General features: G+C 53.2%; 4 protein-coding genes across 4 annotated transcripts; 2 read left to right on the forward strand and 2 right to left on the reverse strand.

Moving 5' to 3' along the window:
- Positions 1-2860: 2860 nt before the first annotated feature.
- On the reverse strand, positions 2861-3809 carry BO70DRAFT_365126 (uncharacterized protein). The gene has a single exon (XM_025543987.1). It carries the CDS (start codon positions 3721-3723, stop codon positions 3256-3258), a length of 468 nt encoding a protein of 155 aa, XP_025396317.1. The 5' UTR covers positions 3724-3809; the 3' UTR covers positions 2861-3255.
- A 2406-nt stretch (positions 3810-6215) lies between these two features.
- Positions 6216-7106, forward strand: BO70DRAFT_121710 (uncharacterized protein). The gene has a single exon (XM_025537959.1). It carries the CDS (start codon positions 6430-6432, stop codon positions 6874-6876), a length of 447 nt encoding a protein of 148 aa, XP_025396318.1. The 5' UTR covers positions 6216-6429; the 3' UTR covers positions 6877-7106.
- A 230-nt stretch (positions 7107-7336) lies between these two features.
- BO70DRAFT_399421 (uncharacterized protein) lies at positions 7337-7678 on the forward strand (the record flags this gene model as incomplete). Its single annotated transcript, XM_025546858.1, has 2 exons — positions 7337-7527; positions 7648-7678. The coding sequence occupies 2 exons, from the start codon at positions 7337-7339 to the stop codon at positions 7676-7678; spliced, it is 222 nt and encodes a 73-aa protein (XP_025396319.1).
- Positions 7679-8498: 820 nt separating this feature from the next.
- On the reverse strand, positions 8499-13064 carry BO70DRAFT_399422 (uncharacterized protein; the record flags this gene model as incomplete). The annotated part of the gene is made up of 1 exon (XM_025546859.1): positions 8499-13064. One exon carries the CDS (start codon positions 13062-13064, stop codon positions 8499-8501), a length of 4566 nt encoding a protein of 1521 aa, XP_025396320.1.
- Positions 13065-14057: the final 993 nt, after the last annotated feature.

Genomic DNA, 14057 nt, shown 5'->3' on the forward strand with positions numbered 1-14057 from the left:
GATAAGGATGTCCTTCTACCTATGACCTACCTTACCTGGTCTACCTAAAAAAGTAACTTAGCCAGGTATACGGAAGCTACCACAAGTGCCTTCACTCACCTACCACCTTCCAAGGTTGCCGCCGTACCCGGACGGCGGCGGTGGTATTAGCGGTAAATACGAGCGTCGGGACCGCTGCTAGCCAACTTAAAATAGGCGATCGAACGGTCTGGGACTGGGGCCGATCCCTCGCCGGCCAGTCAGTGCGTTCCGGCCGGGTGGGTCCTCCTGGCGGGAATATCGGTACTGCCTGTATCTATAGCTCTTACTACTACGGCCCATACTCTTACTCAGAGTCCCCCCCTCCCCCCCCCGGTATACCCCGTACGGAATAGATAGTGTACCTTAGATGTGAGCCCAGCCATCATGGAGGGTTGTATGATGATGACTGCCCGGTTTTTTTCGCCTCCCGATCGCGTTTCTTTTTCCCCCCTTCGGCTCTGAGCGCTCCGATGGCACCATTGCTCGTGGATCAGTCAGCGCCCCTACCGATCCCATCCTCGTCTCCGACCGACTTGGAACGGTCGGCACGACCGTGGACGGCACTGACGAACCAAGGGGCTTGGAGATAGATAACTGTGAGATGTGAGATGGGGACAGACTACATGTAGATACATACATACATGTGGCTCAAGTGGAGGGCAGGTGATCTTCAAGGCTGCATCTCCGGAGTATTCTAGTCCACTTTGTCTGTGTCGGTATGTGTGTAACGATGTATGTCCTACTCTAGTATGATGTACGTGCTCACTAAGAATGTCAAGGATCAAGGCATACGTGCATCCCTCCCAGTCCCGGCCGTTTCCTTGATGTCGCCATCCTAAGTTCGTCTCCTTTTTTTTCTGATCACTTTGGGTTTTATTTTTAATTTGGCGCCCACTACACGGCCCCCCTCCCCCTCTCTTCCTCCCATGAAACCGCATCTTGATATGTTTCTCCCAGAATCAGATCTTCGGCCTGGTCGCAAATCATGATTAGTTGACTTGTACAGTTCCATGGACGCCGTTATCTCGCGAGATAAGCGAGTAGAGATGTTGTCGGGTGCTGAAAAAAAGATGAAAGCGCGATCGCCCGACCGTGTCTGGGAGGGTAGTATTATCTATACAGGAGTAGCTCCGGCGTCGGTACCGCCTACGTACGGGCAGTAACCATGGGCCGGTCTCCACCCCCGGCTCCCCCTCTTCCTTTTTCCTCGCGGCTTCCCTTGAGCGGGTTACCTTGAAAATGCTTCCAGCCTTCCAGGCCCTCCCTTAGCGCCGGTCTAAACCTCGCCACACCCAACCAACGGCCCCGGACATGGTTTCTTCAAAGGCCTCGATGCCGTTCGATGCTCTAAAGGCGGAAATGTTGGGGGGAGCTGTGGATACCACCAGTCCACCCACCCACCTACCTACATAAAATAGATAGATGGTGATGATGATTATAACCTCGTCTGGCGCTGCTCTCGATTATTGTCTGAAGCGCGCCCACGCCCTTGGTGGGCGCAACGCCAGGATTCGGGTGCAGCTGGGTCTCTCTAGTCTCTGTGTGTCTAGGACGCACGTTCACCCTCCCTCCTCCCTCCCTGTAATACTATTCTTGACCGACACCGGAGGGTCCTTGCACGAGGAGCGGTGGATCCCATCGCTCCCTGGGAAATGAGATTCCAGACTAGAGTTATCTAGTTCTCCAGAGATCATACCTACCTACAGACATTGCACGATGCATCCAACTGCTGCAAGCCCATGCCCGGTGAGTTGATGGGTGCTGGCTTGGTCCACTCGTGTCAGCGGTTGAAGATGTCTTTGTTCATTCGCGAGGGTTGCGCGGGGAGCTAGGGCGGAATCGGCTAGCCGCCAGGCTGGGAGAACTTTTAGTGTCGTTTGGGCCAACGGTCCTGTTCCAAGGAATTCTCAACTATGACATCAGAAGGGTTTTTTGCGCATTCAGGTCAGTTCAGGTCCGGGCAGGGCAGGGCAGGGCATTCAGTTGACCCCCTCCCGTCGTGGGCGTTGCGGGCGTCATGTCATGGAAGTCGTCATGTTGGAGGCCATGCACAGACCACGGAACAATTGGAAATTTCGCTGCAGCGCTGCCTTGGTCTGGCCAACCGCCTGCCGCGCTATGCTGCATCAGCAGAGAGGGCCGAAGGTGCGCAATCAAATAATAATGGCTGTGCTCGATTCTGATTCTTGGCTCTGGCGTCGGGGGTTTTAGTGGCCTCACCGACGTCGCATTTCTTGGCTGCCGCAGCGCATGGGCGAGTAGGAGAGAGAGACGAGGCCCAGGGAAGTGGAAAGTGAAGTCCTCCGTACATAACTAGTACTTACTTACTGGTTGCTAAGCATAGTAGATATGTGAGGTGCTCCATATGGGGAAGGTACGTGGGCTAACAGTAGGAGCACTCGGGCAGTCACGGTAGCTACCGAGACAGGAAAGCAGGGAAAAATCACTATGCACAGACATACCTTACTCATCTCCCCATATGCGATCTGTATGCACCTGTACCACCGGTACGGAGTACCTACATCGTGAAAGATGGATAGGGGTTGATGGTTGATGCTGAATACTGCTATTCCCTCGTTACTAATACAGTCGGCTCCGATAATATCATTTCCCTTGAGCATTATTATTATGATTATTGTCGTGCTGTGCGACTATCCCATCCGAACGCTGTGACCCTCTCCTTTCTCCTCCCTCTTCCCTCTTCCTAACAAGTAACTTGTTGTTAGTTGGACTGGTAACGGCGGTAGTAGTTTCTCTTTGGTTTTTGGTTTTTTTTCTTTTTTTTTTTTTCCCGCTTTTTTCCATTTTTTCCATTTCTTCCTTCTTTTGTTTTTCTCATCTACTTCTGATGTATCGATGTTGTTTCGCCCCCATGGCGGCGCGCAGAAGTCTCGACGGACCGTCCTCATCCGCGACGCTGAGATGCCATCAGGTCACGGACCTCTTCTGACCTCCTACATCCTACACTCTATCTACCCTCGATTGAATCACTCGACAGACAGAGTATCGACGGGCGCTTGTCTCACCCTCCGGCCGGTCTTATCATGTCTCGACTCACCGCACGGCAGGGGCACCCCCCTCTCCCCCCTGTCCACGGCCTCCCCTCTCTCATCGCACAACTCAATTCGTTTCCAGACCTTCCATCGATTGGACTGGTGTCTGATTTGCCACCGGGGATGCAAGCCACAGCGGATAGCCAGTGTTAATGGGCGGCCATTAAGGTCGTGATGAAAATCATATCGATGGGATAAGCTGAGTGGTTGCAGCGTGCTCTCGTTGCCTGCACGAGCCAGCGACCGAGATACGACTCCGACTCGACTGTCTGTCTGTCTGTCTGCGAGCCACCGACCGGTGGTGACTGCGAGTCTGCGACTGAACGGAGCCGATCAACCATCCCTCAGCTGCAGGACCCTCCGAAGCCTGAGGTCGGCATGCACGCCCGCTCATTCGACCACCCTCAGCATTCGTGCAGCTGCAGAGGGCCACTAGTTGCGTTGAGTATCTGAGCCATCCGCGGCCTGCGTGCGCGCTCGCTTTCTGTCTCGCCCACTGGCCTGACAACCGAGCCTGCCTTGTTTCCACAATAGTCTCTTGCACAACCGGGACATTGAAATCAGACGAGACGAAATGAGAGCGGGAAAAAAGGGGCGGACCACAATCTGGTCGGATCACATCACGCCGCGGAGGCGCGACGGACGGCATCAACAATGCCTTTCTTATCCGAAACTCGCTAGAAATCAACTACAATTGACGTGCATGCGCCTCAGTTCCGGCCAGGCGCCATGAACACCCCTTGAAACTAGCTGAGTTTGAGCATTGACTTAACCATCGGCCTGCTAGATAGATACTAGTACTAGCACCTGCCTTCGTCCGGCGCCACACCGGACCGTCGAGCGCCCGAGCGGGTAATCAGCGGCGATTAGCAGCTCCGCGTTGGGTGATCGTCCTCTACGGTCACGTTCGAGCCCCAGCGCTTGGGGTCCGCTTCTCCGCTTCTCCTCTCCAGCTACCCAGCCGCCGTCACCAGGGACGTTAGACTTTCTTTCGAAATACGCGGGGATCTCACCGGCGGGGGGCGGTCAGGATAGTTCAATCCGCTCGTATCTACGGTTGGTCCGCGGGGAAAGGCTCACAAGGACCAGGATGCGGCATGCCTGGAGGGAGATTGGCCTGCGGGCCAGTTTAGAAAGCCTTATCTGGTCGGTCTACCGGGGAACTACGGAGCAGTAGCTCGCAATATCGGTCCCTAGTCCTCTCCCAGCCGATAACCCCTACGGTCTCGACCCAGAGCGGCGTCGCAAGCTCCCGCCGCAGCTAGACTCGAGAACTCCCGAGTGGAGAGGCTGTCCCGCTGCTCCCGCAGGGTCGCTGTCGTAGCAGAACCTGAGTTGGAGACCCCACGGGGAAATCGATCTCCGTGGAGCTTACGTGCTGTATATTGGAGCAGACAGCCCCGGGGATCAATGGGGATCAATCCGTCGCCTATCGTCAGTTTCGACCAGCTCAAGCCTCCAGGACGGCTATGTTGTGTGTCCCGATGCAGGAACTTCTTGCGTGCTGTCGGTAGCCCGGCTATTGATTCATGCGACACTCTACCGTTCCTTCTCGCAGTATTCGACTCTTGGACCATAGCCGACTTGGCATAGGCGTCACGGTCAATACCTGATGGCCCCAACTCCACCGCTGCCGTCAAGTTGAACAGACAATCGCAGAGTCATACGGAGACTAAGGTTCCAACTTCATGCAGCAGCTGGCCATCTGACTGTTGATCGCCAGGGTACAGGAGCGGAGCAAAGAAGTCGCACGGTCCGATCGTGCCGTGCTTGGTAGCTATTCCTGGGCCTTAGCCGCTCAAGTCCAACCGTCCACGCACGCAATCGATGTCGGCGCGGGCGGCTAGATGTTTTTTTTTTTTTCATCGAAGGAGCCAAACACAATACTTGGGCCAGTATAAGCAATCTAGCATCAATAAAGCCCACATGAACTGTCAAACACGGATCTACCGGAGATACAAACCTGCATTACAAATCTGGCTGTCATAATGGGTATCAATGCAATCTAACGCGGGCTCACTCAGCTTGCCGTTGAAAGCAAGCAATACCAAGCAAATGCTGTCTACCAGGAGATGGTTTCCATCACACCAGCTGCATTGTGCAAACATTTGCACTGTACACATGACAACAATGGCCCATGCAAATCCATCAGCCATGCCCCCCCTCCGCGCCTCCGCATGCTTTGATGTATGTCGGATAGTCCGATATCAACACTGTCGGAGGGGTCCCATTAGCCCGGGCTTTGGTCCTCCGCCACACAAGACCAGATGATAATGCCACTGGGCCGGGGTCCGTCGAGCACGGACGTCCATCCTAGCCAGTGGGAGGCAGCTGGGATGACAAACATGCCATTGACTCGGACCGGGCACTGTCTGAGCGCCAAAAACCCCTCAGTAAAAGGGTGTAGGTAGGCCCTTTCCCCCTCTCTTGGTGCTGCTTTGCATAAGGGCAGTGGGCTGTACAGACGGAGGACCTGCCCAAGCCGGATGCCCTACGGACGGGAATATCCGACCGTCACACTCCCTCCCATTGTTTATCATCTTCAATAGTCACCAGGCCTGGTGCCTACCGCTTGGTCACGTTTCTCGAAGACTGAATGTATCCAGTCAAATCTGAGTTGAGACGGACCACCCCATGCAGCGATCTGTCTTTCGTTTCCTTGCACGGATGCAATATTAATGAGGTGGACATTGCGGGGTACCAACCACCACCATCACCACCACCACCACCCCCTTCACCACCCGCCTGGTCTGCCAACTCACGCCCATGTGCGACCACCCGTATTGAACCTTCTCCGCCTCATTGCCAGTGCCAGTGCCAGTACCGAAACCCACTCTGACACTGACATCCGGCATCACGCATATCCAAGCCCGCATATTGCTTCAATCCTCCATCTTAATATGACCCATCATGCGCCGGTAACCTAAAATCTATATGTGGGAGGTCCACCGCCAAGCGCACGAATCTAGATGCACGATGTGTGTATGTGTGTGCCACTCAACCCCCTTCTAGAATCACCTGGAAGAACCCCCGACGCAGTCAATCAGTCAATCAATCCGGCTCCAGAAAGAAAGTCTCCGGAGGCAAACGAAACACGAGAACAAAGCCAAGAAGAGACGGATGAGAACCAAAGAAAGAAAGAAAAAAAGAATTCGTTCAAAAGAAAAAAGGGAAACCACACCCGACGCAGTCGAAATCTAAAGTACTCGATATTTACTTTTGTTCAGACCAGACCAGACCAGACCAGACCAGACCAGACAGAATGCGTCACCAATAATACACTCCCTGACTGCATCGCAGCAACGAATTCCGACCATTCTCGCGTCTGGGTTTGGATTCTAACTTCCGCCAGTGTATGTGTGTGTGTGTGTACTTACTCATCGCCACAGCCACATTCCCTCACTATAACATAGGTACCAAACCTAACCTAACCCAACTCAACCTAACTCACTGGCTAGGATTTAGCAAGGAGAGTTCCGTTCCCCCCTTTTTTTTTGGTTTCTGGTCGCCACCACTTCGTCGTCGTTGCCGTCGCAGATGCCGTCGCCATCTTCGCCTTCCCAACACTATACCCAACAGACTAACTAGCCCTCCCTGCTCTTGCCCTCCTGCTGGACCTGGGCGGATTGGTTGGTTGTGGTTGTATTGGTGTGGTGGTGGTGGTGGCGATGAATCCATGGCTCTAGCCCTCGCTCTAGACCCGGCGCTATACGCTCCAGTCCTAGCAACAATGATGCTGCTGATGATAATAATAGTGCATATCGTACTTATTCATCCCTTTTCTCCTTCTTACTATGACTGACTATTACTATCCCTTCTCTATACTTACATGAAAACCCTCCTTTACTTACCCTTACCTACTTACTCAATTACTTCCTCGCCTCTTGATATCATGTGACCAGGTTACTTACTCGCCTCTTGGTGCTTATGGTACTCATTCCATCCCAACCCCTCTTGATATCATATTTGTGTACGTGCATATTGAATCAGTGGCTGGATACCCGTAAGTCTATTTTCGGATCGTGATGTAAGGTGGTCGGTTCACTGTATGATGTGTTATGATGTGTTATGATGAAATATGGGTAGGGTTTAGGTATCCTATTACCTATGTAGGTAGGTAAGGTGAGGTGAGGTGAGGTGAGGTAGAGTTAGTTGATTGCGAAATCTTATTCAATCTTGAACAGTCGTGGTACAGGGATTGGACAGGATTGGACCGGGGATGCGTAGGCATATGATATCTGTCTGTCTCCTAAGTTGTCTTCATGTCGCATATCTATGACTTCAGCTTGCCGTCGCTGTCGCTACTGCCAATTGCCATCCCCATCGCCATCGCCATCGCCATCGCCATCGCCATCGCCATCGCCATCGCCATCGCCATCGCCATCGCCATCGCCATCGCCATCGCCATCGCCATCGCCATCGCCATCGCCATCGCCATCGCCATCGCCATCTGGTTAGGTAGTTATGGTAGTAAGGTAGTAACTGGGTAGGCATGTAGGTAGGTAGTAAATAGATCATTATAATATCATCTCCTCAGCCAATATATAATATGTAAGTTGTTGTCACAGTGCAGCCCGGCATCAGCATCGCCGTCCAAATCATAATCGCAACCAAAAAAAAATAAATAAATAAAAAATAAAAATAAAAATAAATTCGAAATCAACATAATGTCAGAACCACCTCCCATCAAGCCAGCTTCATGGAGTACAGAAATGAGATGAAAGAAGAATCCGAAATGAGAAACAAGAAACAAGAAACAGGGAATAGAAAATGAAACCCAACACTCCATAATTGCACATAGCTGATACTTTCCAGGTAAAGGTAAACAAGAGAACAAGATCCAAAAAAAAAAAAAAATAAAGAAATAAATAAAAGAAAATAAAATCAAAAATAAAGATCAGACATCCGACCAGCCCAATAATGTCCGTAGGTAGGTAGCTTCGATGGGTAGACATAAACTAGTATAAGCATGAACATCAACATCAACATAAACAGGCGAAGGGGTAAGATGCAATACAAGCACAAGGTATCATCATAACCTTAACCATAACCATAATAATAATAATAATCAAGCAATGAAGTAAGCTGGTTTTGTCTTCCTGGCCCATGATCCAAACAATGGTATGCAGTGGAAAGTCTTGTGGTGTGTGCGTGTGTGTGCGTATACTGGTTTCGGTAGGTGAGACCGCGCGTATGTAGGGGCATTAATCAGTAAGAGAGAAAGGACGAATGAGTATGAGTTCTTCTCGTCGTAAGGGTCATGGTCATGGTGATGGTCATATCGGTCGTCAATATCCAAAGAACATGAATAGTACAAAAGCACCAGATGCGAAAATACCAAGAATATTAACAATAATCCCACAATAATGATGAGGGTCACGAAGATAATGGAGACAGTTCATTCAGCCATCCAGCCAGCCAGAACTAAACACTCGCCGTGCGCCGCTTCTCGCTCGGTTTCTGCGCGTACGCGATCCACAGCCGGAATCCCGTGCCGCGGTGCTGGCACTCCCGGAGGATCCTCCGTTCGGACCAGATGCTGAGCGCGACGTCGCCGTTTGGCAGGACGGGCAGCTCGTAGCATCGGGTGTACCACCAGCGGCCGACTTTGGCGACGATCTTGCGAATGGATTCGTCGTTGGAGGAGGGGTCGGAGAGGAGGTCACCCAGGGAGAGGTCGGTGTCGCTGGAGGAGGATTTGCCGTGGGCTTTTGCCTTGGCTTTGGCGGCGGCGGCGAGGCCGGTGAGAGGGGAGAATGGGGTTGAGGATGGAGGGGAGAGTACGGTTGCGGAGGGATTTGAGGAGGAGGAGGTTGTGGAGGTGGATGATGCGGATGTGCGCACGATCATCCCGGCTACGGGAATTCGGACCATGCAGCGGCGGAGGTTGTCGAAGCCATGTCGTCCGAGGAGTCGCTGGATGCTGTCGCTGGTGGGCTTGAGGCTGATGTGCGGATCAGAGATGTAGGTTCGCTCTTTCAATTTGCGCACAGCTTTACGGGTGCGGATGCCCATGTTCACCATGTCTAGATCCAGGATGCTCATCTCGAGGTATCCGCCGGAGCGGAGAACCCGTTTGCATTCGGATATGATGTTGTCCTGGGCGCGATCGGAACAGGCGGCGGGGAATCGCAGGACCGTCGCGGCGAAGAATGCTCTTGGGAAGGGTAATGGGTCATTGAGGCTTGCGTGGTGGATGGTATGATGGTTTGAGGGTGGTTGCCATGCCTCTGGATGCTTGGATGCTGTGGGCTTGGGTCCGTCGCTGAGACTGTACACCTGGGCGTTCGGATATGTCAATGAGCAGTAGAAGGACCAGTCGTCATTTCCTAGCCCGTCGACAACCAGGATACGCTCTTGATCTGCGCCCTTGGCGTGGTTATGGGCAGGGCTGAAGAGGACTCTCCCGAAAGACAGCCACCGACTGGTCATGAGAGATCCGGACCGAATGTTCGTGTGCGCGGTGGGCCCTTCACGGTCACGCTCAGCAATGTCGAAGAGGACCGTGTTGCGCTGTCGACAGATCTCGAAGCTCGGGGACGAAACCAGAGCCGTTGAACTCAGTAGGCCTGATGGCTGCTCAACTACTGGATTTGGCGCCAATGATTTGTTTTCGGCCTCCTTTTCCACCGTGCCCGTCTCACTCCGATCGTCACAGTAACTGGCAATGATCTCACTATAGGACGGCTGAGACGAAAGAGTGAGTGAGGTATGCAGCTCCGGCGCAATCTTGGACCTTCGAAGCCGGACAGAACCAGTACTCGAGTGAGGAGAGGATGGCGTAAACTCTACCGCAGGCTTTTCAAGCGTAGACTGGGCCTGTTGCCCATTCAGCTCGGCTTGGAGCGTCCTGCTGGCCATGGTCGCTAGTTCCAGTTTATGATCCCCATCAGATTCACTTTCAAACACGGTGCTTGTCGTCTGAGGGGAAAGAACATGGTCGATCAGATCGTCATATTCACCCCATATCTCATCTTCCGTTAACTGCGATAAAGGCTCCGGGATGACAGCCGTGACCGCAGCGAGGCTGTCAGATCCACTCGAAGTTGACATAATAGAGTCCTTTCGAGGGAAGAACGACATGAACTCTTCCTTAGAATAAGGACCCGCGATAAAGTCAAGGACGCTGCCCTTCAAGGGGTCTTTGAACGGGTTCGTGAGATCAAACTTGTAATCGCGCGGTTTGCTGGGTGAATCATATCGAGAGTCGGGGGTAAATATAGGCGAGAACGACAAGTCACCGGGCTTGTCAACGACCGGAGCTGGCATTGAAGGCGATTGTGCCACACTGAATGGCCGCGAGAACGACTGTAGAGCTGGCTTATGCGGCCTCTCGCGCCTCGAAACCACTCGTGGGATGCGACCAACGGACGCCAGACGGCTCGGACGCTCTTCCTCCACCTTCGTCTCGGGGCTCTGGGGCACCAACTTCTTGTCAAAGTAGACCTTAGGCGACTGGGGCTGGTCCTTGAACAAAGCATCGTGTAGCATTGGTGGCGAAGGCAAGAGAATAGACTCCGTAGCCTTCTTTATATTCAATGCAGGTGGTACCTGCACCGGCGAGCTGGGATCTTCATCTTCCGTTGGCGGTGATTTCTCGACGGTATGCACGATTTCCTCCAGAGGATCAGAGTCGATATCGATCATAGCGTAATGCGCAACAGACCGGTGCGCGACCGTGCGAGACACCGTGGCATGAAGCTTGGGGGCAGGCGGAGTCGAGACTTGGGCGTTTGACTTATCAGTAGGCTGCTTTCTTTGGAAGATATTCCACTTGATCCCCAGCCCTCTTTTGGCTTGCTTTTGGGAGCTTTGCACATCGCTCGAGGGTATGGGACGAGTACTCCGGATGTCAAGGTTTGCCTGATGCAACCCTTGAATCGAACGAGAGGCAGTCGCTTGCACTCTTTTGGGATCATTCTCGGGGCGAGTGTTTGCTATTGCTGGCTTCTCCAATGTTTCCTGTCGTCCCAGATTCTTGACTATGGACTCCCCCGGATCCGCCGATGCCCTCGAGCTCGCAAGGGTCTCGGTGGAACAGCCAGGTGACTCGGAAATCTTAGACTGCACCGTCAAGTTCGAAGTGGATGCCGTGCTAATCCCACTCGTGCTCTGCTCACTCGGTCTCCGTGCGAAAGGTCTTCCGTCCATATCCCCACCTCTGATGATCACAGGCTCGAGACGATCGAGTAAGAAATCGTCCAGGTCCAACTCCGGTCGGCTGCTTTTGCTGCTCTTGCTGCTCCCAACCGACTTGGGACCGCTTCGAGTCGTGCTGGTTGATCTTCCTCGACTGGTATTGCTACTAACGCTCGACTTGCGGCCGCGCTGCGCGTATCGTCCATAACCTTCATGCCCTGTCCCAGCAACTGGACCCTTGCGAGCCAAACGACCTTCACTCCGGTCATCCATCTCAGGCTTAGACCTTTTGGTGAAGAGACCAAAGGCCCGTGACTTTCCCGGACTCGCAATATCCTGCTGTGGCTTAACTTCTGTGGTTGATATCCGAGGCAGCTTGCGCGACAGGTCTGGTGATGTCGGTATACGGGGGGTTATATTGGAGGAGGCCCGTGAATGTAGCGAGTCGACGGATGTGGCAGCAGACCTATTCCAGTTTGAAATTCTTTCGGCAATTGGGGACTTGTCGGCCGACCCTCGACGCTTATGGCCGGTTACCGCTTTGGGCGATATATTGCTCTGAACCACAGGCGACGGCTCCAAGACCAACTGATGAGTCCCCTCCCTGGTCGGCCTTGGGGGGGCTTGAACGACGCTTCTCGTCATGCTCACGTCTCTGGGTCTGTGGGAAACAAACCCCGACACTCGGTTTTCGGCCTTCACATTGGCATCATGCTTCGCATTCTCCTTCCTGGAAGAATTTGCCACACTGCTTGTAGATGCCTTGCGCGGCAAATGACTGTTGGATGTGTTGATTAAGCTGGACATGCTGGATTTTGAAACAGGCTGCATTGCCTCGTTCTCAACGATTGAAGTCCTTGAACTTGTGCTTGAAGCCAAGAGAGGAGACTTGGTAGGGACTGGCACCTCCCGACCACTTGACGCGCTCATCTGTTGCGCTTGATGCGAAAACACCGGAAGCCGACTTTGGGAAGGGCTAGCCTGTCTCAAGCGAGGGACTTTCACGGGATGAACAATACCCGGTGAGTAGGAGGATAACGTCGTCGGGGTAGAAGTCCTACTCCATACCCCCGGAGAATCGGAATACCTTGTGGAAGGGCTACTGGCGGATGGGATGAGCGGAGTAGGAGGTGGCAGGTTCTGCGTATTGATAGTAGTAGTCCTGAGGCTTGCCAGCTCCTTCGGACCGGTGTGGCCTTGATGATCCTGTACAATGCTCGATATATTATCCTGCGACGCCATTGGCGACGCCAATCTCTTCGCGAGATCTGTCTCACTCGCATGAGATTTGAAAAAGCCACTGCCCGAGTGGCCAATGGGAGGGTTATCGGGAATAACCACGTTTAATTTCTCAGGTCGTATTCTGTCCGGCGATGGTTTGTTTTTCGCGGTGTATTGACCGATTGTTGGCGCCTTTCTTCGCAAGACATTCCGGGGACGACTGGGGGCAGGGTTCTGGGTCGCAATCTCAGGGGCACTCAGGGGTTCGACGGCCATGTGGAAAGTTTGGTGAGCGCTTTGATCCGGTGTCAGATGCAGGGATTTCGGAGGCAACGGATGGGTAGTGGCTCGCGGGGGTATGGATGGACGAACATGCTGACCAGCCGGGATTCTCGACGGGATGGATCGTGCGACATTGTGGCGACTCTCCTCCGCATTGGACATCGACGACGCTCTGGTGCTTTTCGCGAAGAAATTTGTCGACCGTGGTATCTGCGGCCTGGACAGCATCTCTGCAGAGGAGTCGCTGGGCCGAGCTGAATTCATCGCGGGCGAGGATACGATCCGGGACTGACTGGCAACATCCTTCAACCGGGGTATTCGACCGCCATCAGACTTGTGCGACGACATGGTGTGACCTGGCTCCGGTCGCCAGCTCCAGTCCGGAGACCAACAATCTAGCGATGGGAGTAAGACGGGGCAAGGTGGGAATCATCCCGCCCGATAATGATTATCGCTGGTGAAGGAACGCTGCCAGAAATATGATTGTAAGCATTCTATTCGGCCTGGACGAGGAGATTGTTGACACACTTACCCTGTCGGAGCATGGCATCAAAGTGTGCGATCTGCAACCCAGACGAAGTCGCAATGAACGAGCAGCGGTCGCAAAACCCAGGCCGAATGCGCGTGGCGGGGTATCTAGTCGCGACAGAAAACGAAGCTATTCAAGAAAAGCAACCGAGGGACAGGACAGACAGGATCTCAAGTCACCGACGGTCGCATCCAGCGGGGCAAATACGAAGTACTTAATTCCCAAGTGCTCATGTAGACATCAGGTTGTAAATATAGAAACCTGGCGGAGAAAAAAAAATATAGTAGTGACCGAAAGGTACTTGGCCGGCAGACAGTAGTAGTATGCAGGCGCTGCGCCACAGTATGGAGACGGGCACAGTGGCTAAATGCAGCAGGAAAAGTCGGAAAACCGGAGGAGCTGGGACTGCAGGACCACGTCAGAGAGCGTCTAAGAAAAGTAAGACTATGCGAGACTGCATCGGATGGCGGATGTAGACCTGGAACAATCAAGCCTCAGCTACACCGTACCCCGACAAAAGGAAAACGAGCGGTGATGGATGGGCAATAGAGGGGAGGCGAGAAAGAAAGAGGGCCCGGCACGGCAGTATTAATCCCTCCCCTCCCCGACATCCATCGATCTGGACCATGCGTTTAGGGGAAAAAACCCTGGACCGCACAGGACTAAGTTCGACCCCGTTGAGGGGAACTCAAGCGTATCTAGTGGGGGACAAGCGAGTACCCCATTCGCAAAGTAGACGAATCCATCAGGGCGAGTGTGAGGGTGTAAACCATCACAGGCAATCCTGGCGCGATTTGTGCGATCGACGTCGG

This window comes from Aspergillus heteromorphus (genome assembly GCF_003184545.1).
Source record: "Aspergillus heteromorphus CBS 117.55 chromosome Unknown BO70scaffold_27, whole genome shotgun sequence".
In the NCBI taxonomy this organism is placed as follows: Eukaryota; Fungi; Ascomycota; class Eurotiomycetes; order Eurotiales; family Aspergillaceae; genus Aspergillus; species Aspergillus heteromorphus.

Bases quoted from the DNA above. Each gene is read 5' to 3' on its own strand.
- BO70DRAFT_365126 (XM_025543987.1), bottom strand. From the start codon at position 3,723: ATGCCGTCCGTCGCGCCTCCGCGGCGTGATGTGATCCGACCAGATTGT.
- BO70DRAFT_121710 (XM_025537959.1), top strand. From the start codon at position 6,430: ATGTGTGTGTGTGTGTACTTACTCATCGCCACAGCCACATTCCCTCAC.